This window comes from Schistocerca piceifrons, chromosome X, assembly GCF_021461385.2.
Source record: "Schistocerca piceifrons isolate TAMUIC-IGC-003096 chromosome X, iqSchPice1.1, whole genome shotgun sequence".
NCBI classification, from domain to species: domain Eukaryota; kingdom Metazoa; phylum Arthropoda; class Insecta; order Orthoptera; family Acrididae; genus Schistocerca; species Schistocerca piceifrons.
The window spans coordinates 286,125,781-286,148,013 of NC_060149.1; the positions used below are offsets into that span (position 1 = coordinate 286,125,781).

The 22,233-nt window shown below is 41.9% G+C and overlaps 1 protein-coding gene across 3 annotated transcripts in view; it reads right to left on the reverse strand.

The window, feature by feature from the left end:
- LOC124722055 (vacuolar protein sorting-associated protein 26B-like) overlaps nt 1-22,233 on the reverse strand; it is a 63,489-nt gene that overhangs the window by 8,379 nt on the left and 32,877 nt on the right. For all 3 annotated transcript variants that reach the window (XM_047247248.1, XM_047247250.1, XM_047247249.1), the window contains exons 3-5: nt 21,000-21,232; nt 20,581-20,745; nt 7,930-8,036 (exon numbers count right to left, since the gene is read on the reverse strand). In XM_047247248.1, the coding sequence (XP_047103204.1) occupies nt 7,930-8,036; nt 20,581-20,745; nt 21,000-21,232 (505 nt within the window). The remainder of the gene's footprint in view (nt 1-7,929; nt 8,037-20,580; nt 20,746-20,999; nt 21,233-22,233) is intronic.

Consider the following 22,233-nt stretch of genomic DNA (forward strand, 5'->3'; position numbering starts at 1 on the left):
CATATAGATTTCTTTTATGAGTCTGAATATCTTTCTGCACCTGACTAGAGCTTCACAGTTTAACTGTGGATCCAGGTTGTCAAGTAGAACTCTTTTCATTGATGATGGCATAAGTATGCTTTTAAAAGGCAGACAACTGGCCAGAACAATAATCATTACACGAACATTTTCTAGCAGCTTTCACAATCTGGAGCCGCAGTCTTCTACAGTCCATACCATTTATGATCCCTGCAAGAAGTTCCATCAAAGGATAACATTACAGCTATGCATTCTGGAAGAACAGAAAATATCTCAAATATCTTAAGGATTGTGTCCCATCACAGATAGTTATTCCAGCAAAATAGGTTACTGTTGGTTGGTTGATTGATTGATCAGGGGAAAGAGGGGGAGGGGGGGGGAGTGCAGCGTAGTCATCGGTCTCATGATATAAGGTGGCAGAAACCAAGGGAGGAACAACACAAATGGCATAGTCCTGTCAAGGGGAAGGGAAAAGGGGGCAAACAAAGAGTGGCGGAGGGTACTTTGAGTACCTCTATTGGTTCTCCCTTCTATTCCAGTCTCTTACTGTTCATGGAAAGAAAGATTGTCAGTATGCCTCTGTGTGGGCTCTAATCTCTCTTATTTTATCCTCATGGACTCTTCGCGAGATATACGTAGGAGGGAGCAATATACTGCTTGACTCCTCGGTGAAGGTATGTTCTCGAAACTTCTACAAAATCCCATACCGAGCTACTGAGCGTCTCTCTTGCAGAGTCTTCCACTGGAGTTTATCTATCATCTCTGTAACGCTTTTGCGCGCTGCTCTCCGTTGGATCTTCTCTATCTCTTCTATCAACCTTATCTGGTATGGATCCCACACTGGTGAGCAGTATTCAAGCAATGGGCAAACAAGTGTACTGTAACCTACTTCCTTTGTTTTCGGACTGCATTTCCTTAGGGCTCTTCCAATGAATCTCAGTCTGGCATCTGCTTTACTGATGATTAATTTTATATGGTCATTCCATTTTAAATCACTCCTAATGCCTACTCCCAGATAATTTATGGAATTAACTGCTTCCAGATGCTGACCTGCTATATTGTAGCTAAATGATAAAGGATCTTTCTTTCTATGTATTCGCAGCACATTACACTTGTCTATATTGAGATTCAATTGCCTTTCCCTGCACCATGTGTCAATTCGTTGCAGATCCTCCTGCACTTCAGTACAATTTTCCATTGTCACAACCTTGTGATATACTACAGGATCATCCGCAAAAAGCCTCACTGAACTTCTGATGTTATCGACAAGGTCATTTATGTATATTGTGAATAGCAATGGTCCTACGACACTCCCCTGCGGCACACCTGAAATCACTCTTACTTCGGAAGGCATCTCTCCATTGAGAATGACATGCTGCGTTCTGTTATCTAGGAACTCTTCAATCCAATCACACAATTGGTCCGATAATCTATATGCGCTTACTTTGTTCATTAAACGACTGTGGGGAACTGCACCAAACGCTTTGCGGAAGTTAAGAAACACGGCATCTACCTGGGAACCCGTGCCTATGGCCCTCCGAGTCTTGTGGATGAATAGCGCGGGTTGGATTTCACACAATCGTCTTTTTCGAAACCCATGCTGATTCCTACAGAGTAGATTTCTAGTTTCCAGAAAAGTCATTATACTCGAATATAATACGTGTTCCAAAATTCTACAACTGATCGACGTTAGAGATATAGGTCTATAGTTCTGCACATCTGTTCGATGTCCCTTCTTGAAAATGGGGATGTCCTGTGCCCTTTTCCAATCCTTTGGAATGCTATGCTCTTCTAGAGATCTGTGGTACACCGCTGCAAGAAGGGGGCAAGTTCCTTCGCGTACTCTGTGTAAAATTGAACTGGTATCCCATCAGGTCCAGCGGCCTTTCCTCTTTTGAGTGATTTCAATTGTTTTTCTATCCCTCTGTCATCTATTTCGATATCTACCATTTTGTCATCTGTGCGACAATCTAGAGAAGAAACTACAGTGCAGTCTTCCTCTGTGAAACAGCTTTGGAAAAAGACATTTAGTATTTCGGCCTTTTGTCTGTCGTCCTCTGTTTCAGTACCATTTTGGTCACAGAGTGTCTGGACATTTTGTTTTGATCCACCTGCCGCTTTGACATAAGACCAAAATTTCTTAGGATTTTCTGCCAAGTCCGTAAATAGAACTTTACTTTCGAATTCATTGAACGCCTCTCGCATAGCCCTCCTCACACCACATTTCGCTTCGTGTAATTTTTGTTTGTCTGCAAGGCTTTGGCTATGTTTATGTTTGCTGTGTGGTTCCCTTCGCTTCCGTAGCAGTTTTCTAACTGGTTGTTCAACGGTGGCTCTTTTCCACCTCTTACGATCTTGCTTGGCACATACTCATCTAATGCATATTGTATGATGTTTTTGAACTTTGTCCACTAATCCTCAACACTATCTGTACTTGAGACAAAACTTTTGCGATGAGCCGTCAAGTACTCTGAAATCTGCTTTTTCTCACTTTTGCTAAACAGAAAACTCTTCCTACCTTTTTTAATATTTATATTTATGGCTGAAATCACTGATGCAGTTACCACTTTATGATCACTGATTCCTGTTCTGTGTTAACTGTTTCGAATAGTTCTGGTCTGTTTGTCACCAGAAGGTCTAATATGTTATCGCCACGAGTTGGTTCTCTGTTTAACTGCTCAAGGTAGTTTTCAGATAATGCACTTAAAAAAATTCACTGGAGTCTTTGTCCCTGCCATCCGTTATAAACGTTTGAGTCTCCCAGTATATATCTGGTAAATTAAAATCTCCAACCATAACTATAACGTGGTGGGGAAATCTACTCTAAATATTTTCCAAATTTTCCTTCAGGTGCTCTGCCACAACAGCTGCTGAGCCATGGGGCCTACAGGGACATCCTATTACCATGTTTGAGCCTGCTTTAATCACGACCTTCACCCAAATTATTTCACATTTCGAATCTCCATCAATTTCCTTCAATACTATTGCACTTTCTATCGCTATAAACATGCCTCCCCCTTCACTGTCCAGCCTGTCTCTGCGGTATACATTCCAATCTGAGTTTTAGAATTTCATTACTGTTTGCATCTGGTTTCAGCCAACTTTCTGTCCCTAGTACTATGTGGGTATTGTGACCATTTATTAATGAGAGCAGTTCTGGGACCTTTCTATAGACGCTCCTGCAGTTTACTATTACCACATTAATATTGTTATTCCCTGTTGCATTTTGCCTACTACAACCTTGTCGCATCTCAGGAAGCATCTTGTCAGGCCTAGGGAGGGAATTCTCTAACCTAAAAAACCCACATGTGCACACCACATGTACTATGCTACCCTTGTAGCCACTTCCTGCGTGTAGTGCATGCCAGACCTATTCAGGGGGACCCTACATTTCTCCACCCGATAGCGGAGGTCGAGAAATTTGCACCCCAGATCTCTGCAGAATCATCTGAGCCTCTAGTTTAAGCCTTCCACTCGGCTCCAAACCAGAGGACCGCAATCGGTTCTGGAAACGATACTACAAATAGTTAACTCAGATTCCACCCCACAAGCGAGGCTTTCTGCCTTCACCAACTCCGCCAACCGCCTGTATGAACTGAGGATGACCTCTGAACCCAGACGGCAGGAGTCATTGGTGCCGACATGAGTAACAATTTGGAGTCGAGTGCACCCAGTGCTCTCTATCGCTGCCGGCAGGGCCTCCTCCACATCTCAGATAAGACCCCCCGGCAAGCAGACAGAATGAACACTGGCCTTCTTCCCCGAACTTTCTGCTATTTCTCTAAGGGGTTCCATCACCCGCCTAACACTGGAGCTCCCAATCACTAATAACGACCCCCCCCCCCCGGTGTGCCTGCTTGGACCTTCCTGAAGGAGCGGCCACATGTCCACTCACAGGCAGAGTGGGCCATGCCATGAGGCCAGCCTCCACACACTGACCCTCCGTCTCGTGTGACGTGAACGCCGCTGAACCCGCCACTCCCCTTGGGGAGAGGGTGGCCCAACCGTGACCGGTACCCACGAAGATGTCTTGACAGCAGGGACCATGGGCGAAGCATGTAACACCTGGGGTGTATCATGTGATGCACCAGACTCCCCACTGCCGCTACACTCCGAGGCAGCAGCCTGAAGACAGCTGACCACGGCCATCAACACGTTCAGCTGTTGGCAAACAGAGGCCAGCTCCTCCTGCGTCTGTACACAGCAGTCACACATCCTATCCATCCTAAGAAATCAACAATTTACTGTAGAGAGTTAATCAACTTTTAACTAGACTGCTAATTCACTAAAGGCGGCTGATAGCTGACTAAACTGTGGTTACTAGACACTTTTTGTTGGAAACAATGAAAATAAGCACTACCTGTCTCTCAACTGTATTCAAAACAAACACGAAATCTATGGAACACTTACCAGTACTCAAAAATTAAAGCTTCCTAAAAGCAAAAACACACGGAAAAAGAAGTGACAAGTAAGAGAAACACAGTTAATACTTAAATTTACGTAGCTCGCTGTACAGCAGATGTGAAGCCGATGGCAGTTACGACGACACTGGCACATCTGGGACAAGAAGTTAGGAAGGCGTATTCAGTGCCAAGAGCCAAAAGGCGAGGGCAGTCTAGCAAAATATGGATCACCATGAGGGGGGGGGTCTCACTACTACAATGGGTGGACCTCTTTGTGGAGTAAAAACCATGGGTCAACTTAGTATGGTCAATACAAAGACAGCAGAGGATGGTAGACTTCTATCAGGAGAGGCAGAGGGAAGAATGCCACATGGTGGGAATCTCTTTGATTACACGAAGTTTATCCGACAGGATCTAGCCACTCAAGAGTTGGCCCACAATTGAGCCTCAAATCTTCCTCCAGAGGGGAGAGAGAGAACCGGGGGTATGAACACCATTCTCCTAGGTCTACGGGGTATGAACACCATTCTCCTAGGTCTACAGAAGGCTGAAAACAAGGCAACTCGGTCTCTGAATGACTGGTGGGACATGAGTTTGTAAATAAAAATTGGGAGGAGTCCCCAAAGACCCCATTTGTGGAGCATAAGGAGGATGTGATGGTACCAAGCTGTGTCATAGGCCTTACAAAGATCAAAGAGAACTGTAAAAAGATGGCGCCACTGAGAAGAGATCTGATGAATTACAGTTTCCAATCAAAGCAGATGATTGATCAGAGACAGTCCCTCCCAAAAGCCGCACCTTAAAGGAGACGAACAGGAACCACTGAGAAGGGAAAATACCTTGGCAACAAATACAGTTGAATACCTGGAAGAGATATTGTTGCTGTGGAGGATTGAGGTGTTGAAGCAATTGGTTATGGATGAAATCATGCCCAAGGGCTGAATTGTGGGAAGAAGAGATGTCCAGAAGAAGTTCCCATTAGTAAAAAGCTCACTCTAGGATTCCACGTGACAAGGAGTACAACATAAGTGGGAAGCTCCAGCCTGCTGTTTCCTCATGAGGAAGGAGACTGTATAGGAGGCCGACACTGATGCCACCACAAAATGGGTTGCATGGTGTTCTGTGAGAACTGACAGAGCCGTACAAAGGCCACTAGGAAGGGCAAGGCTTGGAATGTAAGACTGCCACACACAACCCTGGAGTGTGCAGCGAGGAGCCCACACCCATGACGAAGGGACAGATGAACCTAAGGAGGAGACAATGCAGTCCCAACACCACCACTTGCTCTGTTTTAGTAACAGGCTTTGATGCAAAGATGTTGAAAGGCAATAGACCAGATGGGTGCCACCTAAGATGTTGCAAGGCATGACAAAGATCACAGATGGCGGCAGCAATGGCTGTACTCAACTGCAGAACTGGCCAGTGGTGAACGATGCCTGTCGAGTGGGGAAAGGCAATGCTGGCAGCACAAATTATCTTACTGGATGGATCATGAATGACTTCATCAATACAACCTAAGAAAGCAGGTGTGAACACGACCTGGGAAGTACACAGAGGCCAATCAGCATGATAGAAAGCCTATTGGGGTAACTTGGCCATTGGAATGGAGAATCAGTGGAATGTGGTCAATATCACAGAGGTCATCTGTGGTGACCAGTGCAAGGAAGGAAGAAGGGGAGGGGAGGAAATCGAAAGAGCAATGGTAAAAAAAAGTGCCACACATGGCACTAAAATGAGTAGGGGAATCATCATTAATAAGGCACAGGTTGTGCTCTACAATAAATTGGTCAATGAGGAGCCACTGCGTAGATGAAAAAGCACTGTCCTACGAAGGGTCATGGGCATTCAAATTCCCAAGGAGGAGGAAGGGAGGGGGAAGTTGCGGGAGGAGAGCAGTTAAGGCAGCAGATGTAGGCAGCAGGTCAGGAGAGAGATAGTAAGTCCGTCAAATTTCTGACGAGTCTCAGTTCTCCTCATACTCTTATCTTCTTTTCTTTCTTGTAAGCCAGGCAATCTGGTGAGTGTGGAAAATGATAGTCATGACAATTACACACATACATGATGGAAAACAGGGGCTCCCCTCATGGAGCGGGTGTCCATATTCTCTGCATAGAGGGTCGGCCATACAGTGGGAAGACGTGCCCAAAATGGAAGCACCGAAAATACTTCATGGATGGTGGGACATATGGCTTAGCATCACAATGGTAATGCATAATCTTGATCTTCTCTGGGAGGGTATCTCCCTCAAAAGACAGAATAAAGGCGCCAGCATCAGTGGGACTGTACATACACCTTTCTGAAAATAATGAACAAAATGACCACTCAGTCATTATAGACTGGCCTGGAATTGTTCTTCAGTTTGAAGGATGAGGTCCCCATGAAAAAGGACCCACTGGACCATATTCATAGACTGGTGAGGTGTAATGGACACCGGGATGTCACCAATATGACCACAAGCAAGAACAGCTGCAGATTTGGTGGCATAAGAAGTTTTAATCAACAGGAAACTCGACTGCATCTTACTGAGAGACTCCACTTTGTCAATCTTGTCTTCAATATTTTCCAAAAAAAAAATAATGGTTTGGTGGCAGTGCGTTGTCAATGCTAGTGCAGACCAAGTAGCAGGTAAAGTATTTCCTCCCAAGCCGGTGAGCCTGTCCCCCTTCTCCCAGGGTGTAGCGAGGGAAGGGAAAGCCGCAGGGTCACAAGAAGCAGCATTAAATGATCCATTACCAACCAAAGAGATGGCTGTAGAAGAGCAGTCAGTTCATATGCAGAGCATCTGCCCCGATACCACTGACCCAGACACAGTAAGCGCCGTCTTGCATGACAGATACTGCCAGGAGTTCCCTTGCTTCAGTACAACACACAGCCACCCCTATGCATACATGGGGAAGGAACAGCTCATTATCAGAAGTGTGATCTCTGTGTTGTCAGGGAGTTCAGCCAGATGGGTACATAATAGCCCCACCACATGGACTGGTTACATGTGCTGGTGACATGGGCTACAGAGGGGTATCAACAGGTAATTAAAAATGTTGCTGCTCTACATTCAGTAATGTTAACCACTCAGACTGGAAAACAAAACTTTCAGTTTGTGTGCATACAGGTTTCGGGATCACACTGTTGATGCAGAGCACGCATCAACCTACCTCTGAATGGGCATGTCTCATGAATACTGCATATATTTCATATTTAGGTTTTATGTCACTAGTCCTCACACTGTGCTGTCTTCAAAATTGTTGTTTCTACTGAAATCATTTATATAATACTTCTACTGACATTTCAAGAATATTTAATTGAATCCACTGAATGTCAATATCACTATATTACACATAGATTGCAGATTATGGCACTTCTGGTACTTGTGATCTTCAGATTTTTATTTTGCAGGCTTTTTCCTGACAGTCTCACGATAACAGAAAAGTCTGCTTAATATCAATATATATTACATTGACAGATCTGAGACAAGGGCCAAGAGTGGATATTTATGACAATGTTTACTTACCAGATCCTGTGGTTTCCCTTTTGATTATTGCAATCTCCATATGTTTGATTTTTATGCGCACAAGCAAAAAGTATATCTTTCCCGCTATAACGTCTTTTAAATGATACCTATAAAAAAATTACAAAATAACCATTACCAACTATAAAATCATTTATTTATAGTTCAGTAATGCAGACAGTGTCAAAAACCAACATTGACAAATTTAAGTTCATTATGACTGAATACTCTTGTAAAAACAATGACATTTAGTTGCCTTTCAAACACTCTGAGATCTTTGTCAATTTAGACTTTAAATTTGATTATAGAGAAATGTTTAGTGAATTATTCTCAAAACAACTGTTGCATTTGTTGTGAATAGCCACTGCTTCTGATGTTGTAGGTGACAAATATTACATTAACAAATGTGATACATCATTTACAAAATTCGAGCTTCCTTGAAGATATAAGCAGTAAACAGTGGTCTGATTTAGATGTTGGCTTGTCCTATAAATGTACTTCAAATGCATATGGCATCAGCATGAGAATCATTGAACAGATTGGCCAAGGAGGTAGTTTACCTGTCTAGAATTGTGAACATACATTTTTTTTAATCTCTAGGTGAAGGTCATAGTTGTGAGAAGTCCCTAAAAATAGTCAGAAACCTCAAGAAGGAAACTGAGCTACTGCTCTTTTTTTAATTTAAGTACAGATATTCACACAGCATTCCAAATTCACTCAGTCACTAAGCACTGTGGATGTGTGGAAGAGTATGTACAAATTAGCAAGACTTTAATAACATTCTTTAATTTAAGGGGACATTGTATGTCCTATGCTGCCAATGTTAAATTACTGAATGCAAGTTTCTAGATACACTGAACTAGAATTATTACTAAAATTGTATTCTGGGGCATTTTTTTTTTTCCTCCTCCAGACACTAAATCTTTGGCACAATTTTGTAAATAGATGAACATAAAAACAAAACAACTCAGGATATATTAATTATTCTAGTTCCATATGTGTTGAATCTCACATTTGGCATGCTGTGAAAATTTTGTGTCTTTACCATCAATACTTTTTTAGAAAACGGGTCATTTATTGCAAAAAATGTAGTTTAGAGATATTGAGGTTTAAAACTTTTTTTACTACAAATTCTTATACAGACTTACATTTCTGCATCTTTTATGCACTAGAATTGCCCTGGCCCATAGTCTGTGTCTTCTTCAGTGTCACAACAGCCCAGTGCTTGTCTCCTCCTTTTCTTTCTTGCTTCTTTTGTCATTTGCTGAACAGCTAACTCTGCTTCACATACACGAAACTCATCCAGTTCCCGTAGTCCTTTAGCTGTGTTCTGTCCAAATCTTACACCTAACTTCTCCAGAATCTTAAGTGTTTCATAGTTCCCACCATTACAAGTTATTACAGCATCAGACACTGCTAACTTTAGAGTCAAAGGCCAACAAATACATTTTTAGGCACATAGCACCACACAACATTATTGAAAGACTCATTCACATTCTGGGTCTTCCCATGTTAACACTTCTTTAGTAGCTCAGGATTTGCAAAATCTCTGTAAATAGGATTGATTGCCTCCATTACTACCAAAGGAAGAGAATGTTTATGTGTAAATTCATGCAGGGTGCCAGAAAATTCAGCTTGCCTATATTTACACCAAGCGTTTGGTGGAGGTGGACACAAAGCATGACATGGCTTTTCATCAGCTGATATTCGTATTTTCAAGCACTTCAGAAGAAAATGCAGGTCTCTCATATCTGTTACCTGCACATTTGCATTTCTTGAAGTTACTTTTATGCTTAGTCATTTTATTTATGTATAACAAGCAATAGAAGCTAACTTACTACAAAAATAGCAGATATTCACACTACTTTCAACGAAAACTAGTATCAGAAACAAATGACTGATTTGTTTATTCGTAATGCCAACTTTTAAGATGTAGCAGTAGGCATAAAACAAAGCAATTCACAGCCTTCTAGACAGTGTAGTTCCTAAGATATGACTGCTCAACTGTGACAGTATATGCGTAGCCACGAAATTTGACAGTCTCACGTCAACATTAAAAATATTATTTGAAGATCTCACAATTGTCCGATTTTAATGTATTATATACCAAAATGCTCAGAAAAGTCAAAGTACATTATGGAATAGAAAACAGAAAATGTCAAATTTCAATGAATTTCACAGATGTCCCTTAATACGTACAACAAAAGTGAATTTCCAACTACTGAAAAATTATGCTGCAAATATCAAAAACCTATTAACTTCAAATGCAGTATTGCCGCACTATAATGAATATTATGTGTTTATGATTCAAATACCTAAATACAAACAAAGGAAGTAAAATTTTAATGGAGCATAATGACATTGTTGTTAAATGGATACAGGGATACTGACAAAGATAATCCAGGAATATGATGCCTCATCTGCTGTGTAAAACATGGCTAAACCAGAATATGAGGAAAAAGTTAGGCAAAGAGCAATGGTTTGGGCCGTTTTAAAGTATACCAGACTGGGCTGGAAAAATTGTCATATTAGCTGGTCGTACTTTGGGATATGTTATGAAAATCAGTATTCCAGGTCAAAAAGAGCTATTCAGACAATTACAATTAATCTTGAGACATCAAAAATATGGTTGTTGAAACTGTGTATTTCATATCGCCTCAAATGAAGTTGTCATGGAAAATGAGCATTATCCTTCAGGAGTAGTTGATGATGAGACACCCGACAATGAACGCAAAGAGAGCCAATATCATGCTGTGGATCCTCTGACTCTCACAGAAATTCTCAAGTTAAACATAAAATGTTATGAAATCAACTGTATTGCAAATGTACAAGTACACACAGTTCTGCAACTACTACATTTTCAACACAACACAACACAACTTCTATGGGCACAAATCACAGGGTATGTTGCACAATGAGACATGTTTTAAAACTACCGACATACTAATATTTGCATTAACCAATTGACGGCTTATGTTCTTCAGAATAGGCTGAATGCGTTCAGCATGGTGAATGGCTACAAGTGGAGGACATGGAGGAGAAAATTTTAATCTATTCTCTGCTGGATCTGATTATCACCACGAAGATCAGATAAAATCAATGACAGCAGAATAAAGATTATAAGATGAACAACATAAAAGTAAAACAAGGGTAACTGAATGCAACCGAATGAAATCAGGTGATGCTGAGGGAATTAGATTAGGAAGTGAAACAGTAAAAGAAGTGGAAGAGTTTTACTATACAGGTAGCAAAATAAAAAGTTTATGGCCAAAGGAGAGGGAATATAAAATTAAAACGTAGACTCACTATCGCAAGAAAAAACATTTCTGAAAACAAAGTGTGTGTTAACAAAGAATAGATTTGGAGATTAGACACCTTTTAGGAAGGCATTTGTCTCGAGTATCCCTTTGTATGAAAGTGAAATGTGGATGATAAGCAATTCACATAAGATAAAATAAAAGCTTTTGAAATGTGGTGCCACAGAAGAGTGCTGAAAAAATATGTGTAGATAGAATAACTAATGAGGTGGGGTACAGAACCAAACTGGGAAAAAAATTAATTTACGACATAACTTAACTAAAGAAGGGATCAGATGATAGGACACATTCTGTGACATCAAGGAATAGTCAATGAGGTAGCAGAGGAGAGTGTGAGGGGTAAAAATTGTAGATGGAGGAGACCTAGGCATGAATACAATCATCAGGTTCAAATGGACATAGGTGCAGTGGGTATTCAGAGGTGAAGAGACTAGCATAGGACAGACTTGTGCTGCAATCTGAAACAAATCACTCTTTGGACTGAAGACTATGAAATTATTTACATTACTTATGATACTTAAACTGCTGTGTCAGACGTTTATTTAACATGTGTGTCCAAATTGGCAGTAATTACTTGCCCACCTCACTGTACACAGGCCTAATACTATATGGAAGTTGAGTGTAGGCAGCTTTGTGTAGTGTAGCCTTTCTGTTTCAGTTCAAAGGTCTTCAAAAATTTCATGAAAATTGTTTCAGTTCACACGTCTTCAGAAATTTTACAAAAGTTATGACATCTGTAGGTCCACAAACATTAACCTGTCATCAGGAATAGGTAACGCCCCAATTACTGCCACTGCCCCTCTCAGTATGGCCCATTTTTGTTCATAACTCACTGCAACTACAGTAGAAAAGGTAGTTTGTCACAATTATTAGTGCTCTTAAACAGGGTATTGGGTCACTGTCTGGCAGTCACAATGCTTTGCTGTTTTCTTGGTCTCCCAATCCATGGGCAAAGTAGTGAAAGTAACTCTTATTCTGAATATTGCCAGTGATTGTACAATAGAAAAAATGGTTGTAAATTCTGTTATGGATTCATGTAATATAATACGTAAATCCGAAAACTTGGATTATATCACCCCACAACTGCTGCAGGTGTAGCAGCAACAGCAGACACTTCAGGAAATGGCAGAACAGCAAAAGCAGCAATAATGATATTTCAGTCACTAGTGGTCCACTATCAGAAATAACTGCCACTGCTATCATAGTGGAACATCAACGCACCAACCATATCACCAGGGCCACATGCATTTTCAAAGAAAGAAAGAATAAATAAAAGGAAGACTACAGTGTAGTGTGCTGTTGACGATAATGTCATTAGAAATGGAGCACAAGCTTAGATGACAAACAGATTAGGAAGGAAACCGAGTGTGTCCTTTTCGAAGAAGCCAACCTGGCACTCAGCTCTATGAACACGGACAAAGAGGGTAACTGTACGCTGCTGCTCCTGAATCTCATTCCAGGACAACCACCATGCCTTTTCCCTAAATGCCTTCCTTTTCAGAATTCTGCCCAGCAAGGGATGATAGGCCAAAACATTAAATGACTGTCCTAAAATTTTTTTAGTTCACAACAAAACTTTTATTATGCATTCTTTCTACCACAGGCAGAATTGAAAGTATTTACATTATTGCATCAGAAGCAGAATAAGCATTTTTGACAGAATAATGCCATGTCAGTGAATTAATTTTTCTTTTGAGCCAATAAATATCCTCATGAGTCAATAAACTGCCGGTCACAGAAACATGTCCTTGCCAAGCAGTGTTACTTCAACTGTGCACAGCTATGCTAAACTGGTACGTACTAAGTTCTGCAGCTTGAAGGGGTGTTTATTAAGTTTATAGGCAGAAAAGATAAGTCACCAGATGAGTATCTAGAACTGCCAGTAAATGATGCCAAACAATAAGTAGTTGTCAATACAATTCTTGGGATATACCAATATCTGCAGCTTCCACAAGAATTCATGTGCCTGAACAATTTTTCATTGTTTCTTACAACAGATTACTCATCATATGTTCAGTTGTGCATTACAGGGGGCACAAGCAAAGACCACATGGAACATTTTCAACCTCTTTTTTTCACATCTAGCAAGAAACCATGCTTTAGTGCAGCCTCTTGAATTCGCATTTTTTTTCAACTCCAAGTCAAATACTTGGACATATCCTAGACAACATTGGTATATGGCCAAAAACGACGCATCTCCCAACTATAAACAAAATGCCACATCATACATCTAAAGGAGCTACACCCATTTATGGGGGAGGTATTTAGGTTTCAATGAGCCAGATTACTGTCTCCGACATGCCATGAACGTAACATGCACTGCTGCTGGCACTGCTTTGATGTTGTCAGAAAATGCTGTTCTGTATTCGAAATCCTTAGAACTTGATGGCATAATACCAACTCAAAGCCCAATTCCAGAATATCAATCTCACGAGGAGGCTTACTGGTAGCCAATTTGGCCAGCTTGTCAGTGAGTTCATTCCTCAGGATCTCTAAATGAGCCGAGGTCCAGACAAAGACTACCAAGGTCCACACTGTTTGAGGGCAAAAAGGGAATCTTGGATAGCCAGGAACAAGGGATGGTGAGGGCAACACAGGTCAAGAGCTTGAAAACTACTCAAAGAGTTGCTACAGGTGAGGCAGGGCTCACCGGTGCAGGAAAGGTTATGCTCAAGAGCATGAAAGATGGCTACTAACTCCGCAGTGAAAACACTGCAGCCAACCGGCAAGGAGCAGAGTTCATTACAGCCTGCATGAATGCAAGCAAAGCCAGCATGACTGGCACCCATTGAGCCATCAGTATAGACTATTTCTGGATCCTGAAACATGCCAAGAACAGAGAAGAACTGGCTGCAGAGGGCTTCAGGATGAGCCGAGTCTTTTAGACCTTGTGATAGGTCAAGACAGAGCTGTGGATAGGGGATGCACCGCAGAGGTGTATGTGAGCTGGCCCTGAGAAGTGTTAGTAGAGGGGAAAGCTGGAGTTCAGAAAAAAAGTGACCATATGTGGACAGCAATAGTAACCCAAGACCTGGGCTGCCTTTGTGGGAGGCGGATCTCCATATCTAGAAAGCAGAGACAGTTATTTGGGTGCTCTGGAGAGCAGCGAACGCACAATGCGTAAGTGATCAATTATTGTTGAAACACAATCTGAAATGGTGGAACCCCTGCCTCCACTAGGAAGCTGAACATGGGGCTAGTCCAAAAGGTGCCTGTTGTACCCCACAATGCTATATCAGGTCCACCAACTGTAATATCAAAGGTCATAGTGAACCACATGCAAGACTCCCACGATCTAGATGGGACTGTACTGTAGAGCTGCATCAGAGTAGTCATTCGTGCCCCAGTTGGTGTCGCTGAGGCATCGAAGAGCATAGAGGTGGGACCAACATTTCCACTTTAACTGACACAAGATGGGAAAACCATGTCAATCGGCCATGGGAATGGACTGTATGGCAATGACAGAATTGCATTATGCAGGTCTTCACAGCCAAAAAATTGAAACCATGAGTGAGAGCCCAAGGTTGCACTCGATGTATTGCTCCCTGCAGTCTGCATTCAGCAACTCCTATTGTGGTTGAACAAAAATAAATGCAAAAATGATCAGCATACAGAGAGGAGGAGGAGGAGGGGGGGGGGGACAACAAAGGACCCTCAACTACCACCAGACTATTGATAGCCACTAAAAAGATAGGGACCGTCAAAACGGAATCCTGCAGGACCCCATTCTTCTGTAGATGGGAGGTTCTCTGGGAGCACCAATCTATAACTGAGAAGTGTGATATGAAAGAAAGTTCCAGATAAAAATTGGGACTGTACCAAAGATGTCCCACTGATGTAAGGTGGTTAGGATGTGGTGGTGCCATGTAGTACTGTAAGCTTTATGCAGATCGAAAAAGACTGCAACAAGGTGTTGATGCCAGGCAAAATCCGTTCAAAGAGCAGACTCCAGATGGACTAAATTACACGCAGTCAAACGGCTTTGGAAAAAATCACCCTGGGCTGCATTCCTAGGATTCTAGGATAGAATACAGCCTTTGACTCACTATACATTCAAGTAATTTGCACAGGATATTGGTTAAACTAATTGGATGATAGCTGTCCATCTGAAGAGGTGATTTAAACAATTTCAGAACTGGAACAATGACACTTTCTCATAACCAGGGAGGGAATTCCCCCTTGCTCCAGAGACAGTTAAAAAGGACAAGTATATGACGATGGCTAGCCACCAATAAATGCTGAAGCATTTGATTGTGTACCTGGTCTGGTCCAGGAGTCATGTTGCAGGAGAGAGCAAGGACACTGGCATATTTCCACTTGTTAAATGGGGCATTATAAGGCTCCAGGCAGCGGGGAACGAAAGATAGAAGGAGTCATTTTAGATGGTGCTTGAGAAGATGGAACGTGGGTGAATAGTGGGCTTATGCTGAGGCCTGGGCTGGTGAGGATAATCTCATTCAGGGAAATTCCTGGGATACCTGTAGGACAGCAGCCAGAAATGCACATGATCTTTACCCAACCCTGCGAAGAGGGAGTATGTGTCCCTGTGGCAAGTGCCATATTGTTCCCAAAAAATCAATTTCTGGCATTTAAGAAAAAAGATAACAGGCCCGGGCACAAACCTGTTTGAAGGCCATGAGATGGTCAAGAGATGGATGCTGTTTATAATGTTGGATGGCACGAGGTTGGTTGGTTTGGGGAAGGAGACCATACAGCATGGTCATCGGTCTCATCGGATTGGGGAAGGATTGGGAAGGAAGTCGGCCGTGCCCTTTCAGAGGAACCACCCCGGCATTTGCCTGGAGTGATTTAGGGAAATCACGGAAAACCTAAATCAGGATGGCCGGACGCGGGATTGAACCGTTGTCCTCCTCCCAGTGTCTAACCACTGCGGCACCCCACTCGATTGATGGCACGAGGGTAGCCTTTACTAGGCACAGCAATTTTAGGCATCCACCAAGGGACAGTCTTCCATCAGGTTGAACCTGGGGAAGACAGATTCACCAAAGCAGATGCTGAAAGGATAGCATCTTTCAAAGTCTCTTCAGACTCATCAATGCTGTCATGTCGTGGAGTGGTTGGGATGGCAGCCAAGGAAAAGCAATCCCAACTCGTATTAAAAAAGGCCAACTGGGAGGGCATCCAGGTGAGCGTTGCTGAAGGAAAGATAATTGGAAAATGTCACACAAATTGTCATGAACTCCCTAATGAACTGCAGGGAGGAATCCAGGGCTACAGATGGAAAGATCAATGACTGAGATAGTATTGTGCACCGCACTAAATTGTGTCATGGCTCCAGTGTTGAGGAGGCAGAGATCAAGCCCTGCCAGCAGGTCTCCAAAAATTTTTCACTGGTCAGTGGCCGCAGTCCCATCCAACAGAGTGTTATGGTCATTAAAACCACAAGGTGAAGGAAAGGGGAGGGGGGGGGGGGGGCAGGGGTTGCCTACAGAGGGCAAGAATAGCAGGAAGCATAGGAGGCTTGTGTGGGGGAAGATAAGGATTACGTATTGTTACCACAAAGTGATCCAAACGGCCACCACTTCCAGTGCAATACGAAGAGGAACTGACAGTTTCTGTGTGGACCAAGGTACAGACACCACTGGAGGCTCGCAAAGGGCTGATTTGGTCCCAACAGTAGGCTTGGAAACCACAAAGAGTCAGCGAATGAGTACCCACAAAACAATATTCCTGCAATACAACACAAGCTACAGAGTGTAGAGAAAGAAGGGACCGCAATTCTGGAATGTGACAATTGTTAACATTACAGTTCCACTGGGAGTGAGTAGTAGAAGATACCAGATGGACACTGAATGGGCCAGAATTGGTCACTGTGCCAAGTCCATGTCCGTCACTGGTAAGGATGGAGTGACATCCATGACTTTGGGGGTGGGGGGGGGGGGGGGGAGGACCTCATCCCAAGACTTATGGTTATGCATCTCCTCCTCCTCCTCCTCCTCCTCCTCCTCAGGACGAGAGGAGATGTAGTCGTGAAGAGAGCAAGTCACAGTAATATCAGGACCCAAAAGAGAATGAGCAGCATGGAGCCTCACAGAGCATGTGTCCCATGTCAGACTCAAAGTAACAGGCTTCTTGTTCTGGAGACACCGGGGAGGAGTAATCCTATAGGGAAGGGAGTCACATTCCTGGCAGGTGTCAGAGGAAAAGGTTTCTTCTCCAGCTGTAGAGAAAGAGTGATTCCGTGAGGAGAGGGAGTGGCCACCACCAGGGAGGAGGAAGGGGAAGGGGTACAGGACAGAGGTAAAAAGGAAGTGGGAAAAAGACGACAGAAGCAGAGGTAACCGTTAAAGTTACAGGGTGGAGATGGTTGAGTTTCTGCCAGCCTCAGAGCAGGATAGACAGTTGAGAATATTGAATTCCTGAATCTTCCTTTCCTTTACATAGATTGGGCAGTCCAGCGAGTGAGGAGAATGTGGGACTGAGTAGTTCACGTACTTGGGCGATGGGGTGCAATGACTCCCCACGTGATGAGAGTGGCCACAGTCCTCACAAACAGGATTTGCCTCACATCACGGAGATGTGATCGAAGAGACACTGGAAACAGCGCACGGGATGTGGGATATAGGGGCTTCACATCACTACAGTAAAAAATAATTTTGACTCTTCCCCCCACAAAAGCCAGAATGAAAGAACCAGTATCAACATGATTGTCCTTAGGACCTCTCTGGACTCACTGAACAAAACAAACACCACACTGTTTCAGGCTAATCCCGAGTTTCCCATCAGACTGAAGGAGGTAGTCCCTGTGGAAAACAATGGCCAGGGTCATATTTAAGCTGTGGTGAGGAGTAATGCTCACTGGGATGTCTCCTAAGCACTTGCAAACACAAAGGGAACCCAAATGACCAGCAGAAGAGGTTTTAATCAATAGGGAACCAGATCGCATCTTACTAAGTGAGCCCACTTCACCAAATTTATCTTTGATATGTTCAAGAAAAAGAATGGTTTGGTAGTGGTAAAAGTCTCCCCGTCTGTCCTGGCACAAACCATGTTAACGGGGAAAGGGTTTTGCTCCAAGCTGGCAGGCCTGGGCGTCCTCCCAGGGAGTGGACACAGAGGTGAAGGCCATGAAAGCAAAAGTAGGAGCAGAGAGAGAACCATTCCCGTCTGAAGACACGGCCATGGAAGAGCACCCACAAGTATGGAGTTTAGCACACTTCACGGGCTGAGCATCCACCCTGGTACTGGTACGACCCACTCCAATCAGGGGGGCTCACCCGGTGGGTGCCACCCAGCTGCAGCAAAGGCTGCCTGGCATGGCAGTAGTTGGCAGGAGTTCTGATGCCTCAAAAATATGAGCAATCACACCTAGGCACACCTGGTACCAGAAGTGTGATCCCTGTGTTGTCAGGCATCTCAACCAGATGGGTACACAACGGGAAAGGGGGGGGCGCAGGAGGAGTGGGAGGAGAGTTAGGATGGGAAGGGGTGGATATTGGGAAGGGTATGCAGCCCAAGAGAGAAGAAAGGCTGCAATAGCTTTGGGCCCTATGTGTACCACACTCATACCTGTGGGACCCCTGGTAGGTACATTATACACCATTTGCTTAACAAACATTGTCAAATCAGCACTAAGGTGCAGAGAAGCATCAAAAACTCAGCGGATAGTGCAAAATGTGAGAGATTAATTTCCATTCAACAGTTGCCACCCCACCCTATGTTTCTCAACAGCCCTTGATCTAAATTTTGTCATAATGGTGTGGGTGAAGTTTTGCATTTATAAACACAATGTGTGTAAGCCAAATGTATAAATCTCTTCAGCATTTCCATGTTTTGCTTAAGTAACAACACCTTTCCTGTAACTCAGGTGTTTTGTGTAGTTCTGCAGTTATCAAAATTACCCAAATTTTTAGCTCACTCAACACTAGTGAATGATTTTGGAACTTTACAGTGAACTTTGTCACCAAATACCTTCTCAGTGTTTAAAAAATCCCATCAAGCCTCTTGAGACCCTTTCACACAGAATGGGGAAACATCTGAAAATGTCTTCACCTACATTTTGGCTCAACAAACTGGCTCTGTGATACCATACATGCCCTCTGCTACCAACGGATTTATTACCGAGTAAAGTGGTACAAATGAAGAAGGGTTAGACTGCTATTCTGGAAAAGAAAGGTACAAATCTTGAACAATCAATTATTTTTTGTGTAGTTTCCTGAATACCATTCAAGTGACCACAGGAAGTTCCTTCAATATGGGCACAACTGACACTGCCTCTTCATTCTCCTCAAAACACTTGTCCAGCAGAGCTCCTGCATAGTCTCTAATGAATTCAATCAATGTTGTTGACAGTTAAAACTCTTGTTTAAAAACAGTATCTTACCAATTAGGTTATTATTTTATGGTGTCTGACCTCACCAGCTGTCTTATTTGTTTGAATAGTAAATCATTTATAATCAGCCTGTGCCATTGGCAAGTAATGTTCGCAAAACAGCTTCATTTTTGTCTCAGGGGCCAAAATGAAATGCACTGTGAGTAATTATAGGCCAACTGTTGTAATACCGGTTAGATTGTGCATCAGTGAATGTTTCATCTACACAGCTAGTCATCACTTCAGCAAGTTGCTCTACATTAAGCCTGAAAGGCAATTCTGAAAGAATGGATGCATTAACAAAACTCCTAAACCGGCGGTAGGAGCGAGCAGATTGTTTTGGTATACAATAAATTTCTAGCTAGTTGAAATATAATGCCATATGTATCACTACTGTTTCTGACTGAGATGGTCTTATTCTATTTAAATTTCCCATCTTCCCTTTTTTTATTCAAAATATCCCATCTCTCTTGTTTGTCATTCTTCCAAGTTCTATACTTCTCATCTTTATGTTTCTTATACTCTGTTCTATGTTCCAAAGCACAATTCTATGCCATGGGTTCTTATATTTGATGCTTTAAGTTGATCAGCACTCCTTCCATGTCATTTTTAACCTTCACAGTCCACTGTCTCATTCACTTTGCTTTCTCTCTCCTTTGTTGCTGTCCAACTAACTTATCTACCTGGAAATAAAAGATGACCCTACATGGTAAAACATACTATTGTAATAAGAGTGACAAATACACAGACTTCGTTGACATAATGTGAAGTTATTGCAATTTGTCACATAGGCTTATTAAAAGAGCTACAAAATGTTATTTGAACCTTTGTAAATTATGCTGTTTTAATTAGGTAAAAAACAGACAAAATGTTAGTTGTTCTTTCCAGAAGCATTATTTTACCCTAAGACGTCACATTATTTTAGCTGTCTCTCAACTCAAGTTTTATATACATGAGCAATGCGAGGATACAAGGTTCTCAAATACACCTTCATACATAACTTACTTTGATTTATTGTACTCAAATTCTATATGTAAGCAGTCTTCTATGCCAACTTCCATTTTTATGCTGTTGTTCATTTCTGGGTAGCAAGATAAGGTGTGAACAACAATATCCATTTCCTTAATTATGTCTGAAAGCCTTCTCACAATAGTAACTCTCAAAAAATACCTGTAATAGAAGTGATATTAACATTATGTCAGTGAACTATAGGAAAAAATCTGAATTTAGCCCCATGACATCAAAAAACTAAAGTACAAACAAATAAAAAATTGACATTATTAGCTTGTATAGAAGGTATTCATGATTCTGTCCACTTAGTAGAAAATCTTATTACTTTATGATCGTATTACATCACGAAATTTTGAGACATTTCATTAACTCTTTTGAAAATAAATACAAGAAATAACTTAAAATCATCTTACCGAAGTCGTACATTTGAACCAGTGTACAACTCTAAAGGCTTTTCAACGTTGAGGAACTCAAAAGCATAGGACATATTTTGCATAAGTTCACCAGGACAAGCTAGTTCTTTGACTAGAGATGTGAATTCATGATGATTGCCTCTGACATAATAGAGTTCAATCTTACCAATGAATTCTACTTTTATTCCTTGGCATTCCAGCTTTGATCCATACTTTTTCAGGGTTACATTCACCTAAAAACAACAAAAGAATCTTGTGAGAATGTGTTAAATATACTGGGACATTTATACTCACTATTCACGACCTACAAATAAAAAATAACTTATGCAAAATTTTATCTTCATATTGATGTAACTTCAATCTGTCTTCTTTCTTTGTTTCCTATTTTTACAGTGCTCCAGCTTCTCCCAAATTGTCTTTTCCTTTCTTCTGTCCATTTTGTGCCCGATTTCTTATACATGTATATAAATTGGTATTCACACATTTTTTTAAGGTAACAACAACCACTCTCTATGTTTGTGTTATGCTTTCTACTTTTAATTCTTGTTATCTTTTTTACTGTGGAATACCATAGTTCACAAGTCATTCACAGTTTCAAATGAAACTGGAATACAGTGTTCCAGATACACAAATACACAACAGATTTTGCAGCTGCTACTTGCTGTTGGTTACATACTCCACATTCAACAACACAAAGATTTAACTTCTGCTACTGATTATTTTGACAACAAAATATCCAACTTAATACCTTTCAAATAGCTCCAGTATTATTGTGGTCTTTACACATGTGTTATTGTAGTTGCAAACTCCCTAAATAGTCAAAGATCCTACATTTATGTAAACAGAATTTCTCACATCAAACACCAGGCTGAAGAAGTTTTCTGTCATTCTGCCTGTCATGTAATGACACCAGCAGCAATCTGCAGGACCTACTGCCACCTTAAAAAAATAGGCGGTGACAAAGGGCGATTTGTGGGCAAGGCACTGAGGAAGAAGAGGAAGTTAGTATAATGTTGCAATGATGTCAAGGTCATTAAAAGCAGCTCTGGGTCTTTCAGAAGTGATACTAAACAAAAGAAAACCCTCAGTAGGACCTTAACAATTTTAGTGGTGGTTTGTCTGGACCCTGAAACTATCTTTGTTTTAGTTGCATAATGGAAAGAGCATAAGTAACAAAACACAATGTGCCAATGTGAGACTGGGCAGTCAACAGGTAAAAAAAAAAAAAAAAGCC